The sequence below is a fragment of the Alligator sinensis genome, unplaced genomic scaffold (genome assembly GCF_000455745.1).
Source record: "Alligator sinensis unplaced genomic scaffold, ASM45574v1 scaffold3257_1, whole genome shotgun sequence".
NCBI classification, from domain to species: Eukaryota; Metazoa; Chordata; order Crocodylia; family Alligatoridae; genus Alligator; species Alligator sinensis.
Genome location: NW_005844135.1, coordinates 1 through 3375, shown reverse-complemented (window position 1 = coordinate 3375; position 3375 = coordinate 1). Strand labels below are relative to the sequence as shown.

General features: G+C 41.5%; 1 protein-coding gene across 1 annotated transcript; it reads right to left on the bottom strand.

Moving 5' to 3' along the window:
* Window positions 1-1598: 1598 nt before the first annotated feature.
* LOC112549047 (RPA-related protein RADX-like) lies at window positions 1599-2933 on the bottom strand. Its single transcript, XM_025195862.1, has 2 exons — window positions 2796-2933; window positions 1599-1818 (listed from the first exon to the last, which is right to left on the bottom strand). The coding sequence occupies exons 1-2, from the start codon at window positions 2904-2906 to the stop codon at window positions 1621-1623; spliced, it is 309 nt and encodes a 102-aa protein (XP_025051647.1). The 5' UTR covers window positions 2907-2933; the 3' UTR covers window positions 1599-1620.
* Between the last annotated feature and the right edge of the window lie 442 nt (window positions 2934-3375).

Sequence of the window (3375 nt, the reverse complement as noted above, 5' to 3'; positions counted from 1 at the left end):
AAAAATTAAAGATTCCATATAACGGTTCACCATTGGATATTCCTGTAAAACACCTCTGCCTATAAATAGTTTAACAGTTTCCGCCCAAGGCGGAGAGCTCTGGGGATCTCACAGGAAACACCTGTGCTTGTCACCAGAGAATTGGGAAATTGATCAATTCCTAATTCATCACCCCGTCAGCGTAAAATTGACGTAAAAAGTCTTGCAAGCGCGACCGTCTGCTTTCGGCGCCACGTCCGTCATTATCTCACCGTCATTTAACTGCGTGCGTATAGTTGACTCTGTAACCGAAGCGGTAACGGAACAAAGGCTCTCCTGCGTCGTCCATCACTATCTAGGCGACGTAAGTAAACAAACTCCTGTAACCTACACGCGTCTGTGCCTGGTTAATTCCACTCCATCCATCACTACCCGCCTGCCGAACTCTAAATCTAAACACTCCGGTGTGAGTCAGGCGGCTGCCGGCTGCTGCTCTGATTCACGACACTGCCAACACATCTCCACCACCCCCACTATTACTACACCCCACAACAGAGCCATCAGCATCCCTGCATCTTACAGCTGCACCTCCAGAAATGTAGTATACCTCATCCAGTGCACCAAATGCCCTGATGGAAAATACGTAGGACAGACCAAACAACTGCGCACCAGAATGAACGCACACCGGAAATCCATCAAAGACAGAAATACCCAATTACCGGTGGGGGCACATTTCTCACAGGAGGGCCACTCTCCCTCCAATCTCTCAGTCCTGATCCTCAAAGGAAACTTACACAGCACTTCCCAGAGATGAGCCTATGAGCTCCATTTCATCAACCTCCTGGATACTAGAGATCATGGACTTAACACAGACATTGGATTTTTGATACATTATAATCTGCCTGGCAACTGAGTCCCCAGCCTAGCCCAGCCCCTGGCTTCTTCACTTTTCATTCCATCCAGGAAGAGCACACACCAACTGCTGAAACTTGCTTAGCCTGACGAAGGATTTTTGAACCCGAAAGCTTGCTTAATAACTATTCTCCAACCATTTGGGTTGGTCTAATAAAAGATATCAAATTCACCCAAGGAACCTTGTCTTCTTTTGATCTGATACATTTGTCTACACCCAAGTTGATTTTAAAAGTTGTTTTGTTTTAAAAAAGCTGTCTGCTGTCACTACATACAATAATGTACTATTTGGTGAACCAACTATCTGTTGGTTGCAGAGATGCCAAAGTATCCAAAGGAGGCTCAAGTTTTGTATTCACTGAAAGAGCTGCAATATAAAGAAGAGTCCTTCAGCTAGGGCCTCCTTCTGGATGAACAGAGCTACAGGACTCTTCGCCCTTACAAAACATGGAAGCATATAACCTTACACCTACATGGATACACTTCTCAAGAAACTAAAGATTGGCAGCAAACTGGCCCTACAGATCTGCAATGGGGTGTAATTCCAAGACTCAGTGCTCCAGGAAACCCCATCAATGTCCTGTGCGTTTCACCTGTTTTTATATGGGAACACAAGCAAGTCAGCTAAAAGGCTACCTAATCTTACTATGGCTCCTGTAACTGTCAGCTGCAATAATGCTTTCTTTATACAGCTACACTTAATTGAATCAGAACAGATTTCTGGAATACTTAACCAATTGTAGCAAATCTCTTCATCTGCGACTCCCTTGGGGTTGGCTGTGTTTTAAATGCAAAACTGGTTTTGACAGCATACTGTTCAAGTAGAAGCACTGTGCCAACCTTTATACTGTTATACCATTCAGGACATAAGGAATTCCACAAAACCATTGACATCATGCCTGAACTGTCAGCAACTTCAAAATACGCCTAAGAGAGGGGGAAAAAAATAAGTGTTTGACCTTTGGTAACACAAAAAAGAACAACTGTTGTTTTTAAATAACTATTACAATTCCCGCTGACTTCACAGTAGTTTGCCTAGTAGTTTCAATACTAGTCACACTTCCTTGAAGCCATAGTTAGCACCAAGAGGTTAAATTCAACAAGAGGAGTGCAAGAAATCTATACCTCCCTGCATGAGAATCCAACTGATGTAATTATTTCTGTTCTTAGCACTGCTAGGTGCTGAAAGGAACAGAAAGAGTTAGAATCAGTTTCACCTTAATCTGTTCCACTTTTAGGTGGTTAAGGAAATACCCTGGGTAGGGGTACACAAGAAAATAAAAATAGAAAATGCAGAGAAAAAGTAAAGTGGATTATTAGCTCATCAGGCATCAATAAAGATTTATGAAAAAGAGGGTCTTAATGGCATTAGTGCACCATTCACGTTAATAAAGATACTTGCAATCTTTAAAGGATCAAACTAACAACTTATTACTCACTCTGCACCTTAAAGACATTTTTCTCTCCCCAAATAAACACACAGATTCAACCACCGAAAAGACAATTTGTCACGATACTCTAGAAAACTTCGTTATCCGTGATGAAGAGCATCTTGCATCCAAAAGCTTGCCTAACTCTATCCCAACTACATGTTTGGTTCAATAAAACATCACCCTCAGAAATCCTTGCTGCTTGCATAAATGCTAGACCATCACGGCTACATCATTACTCTTACACTACTGTTATTTGTGACTGTCCGTCACCAAACTGCAGGTTCAATCATGAAATCACATCTACCTGGATTTATCAGTTCCATATTTTAAATGGCTACGCTTTTATAAAAGTAACGTTTTTAGAGTTTATTTGTTACTGAATGCATGAACCTTAACCATATGGTAATTAAATTGCTTCCATGCATTTTAGAGCTACTCATATGAGAGGTCTAATTCATGTTGCTCTTTTACCTGATATGGAACGTCCAGTCTTTTGTCAGGTTTCCCATAGTACCTAAGTCTAGATTTGTGCATGACTCTCACAAGCAAGGGAGGGAAGTGAACTCTGCTTCTCCAGCTCATTTCCAGATGACCAAGGGAGATTAATTTGGATGCTATGGAAAAATCAAAATGATAAAATAGTTCATAAAGTCAGATCTTAACATGTCTGGTGGCAAATGTGCTGCATACATTGCATCTGTGGCAAACTATTTGCTAAGTGAACAAAATGTCGTGCATTTTTATAAAGTTTCTATCATAAGAATCTGTTTGCTAATGTCACACATGTTGGAACTGAGTTCTCAGTCATTTGTTCATAGCACAGACTATACTTTTAAATTGTGGTGACATACGTCTAAAGCGCGAGTACCACATTTGCAGCACGTAAACCATCACCACGAGCAGTGGAAAACTATTCTAAAACATACACAGTTCAATGAATGAGGCCCCTGGTCTTGCAGCAAGTTCTGCATGACAGCACCTGGCACTTCTCTACACCAAGCACAATTCACACCTCCATGAACTGGCAGGGGCCTGTAGCAAATATCTCCTT

Bases quoted from the DNA above. Each gene is read 5' to 3' on its own strand.
- LOC112549047 (XM_025195862.1), bottom strand. From the start codon at position 2,906: ATGAGCTGGAGAAGCAGAGTTCACTTCCCTCCCTTGCTTGTGAGAGTC. The intron at 1,819-2,795 runs GTAAAAGAGCAA...CCCCTCTCTTAG, and splicing joins GACTGGACGTTCCATATCAG to GCGTATTTTGAAGTTGCTGA.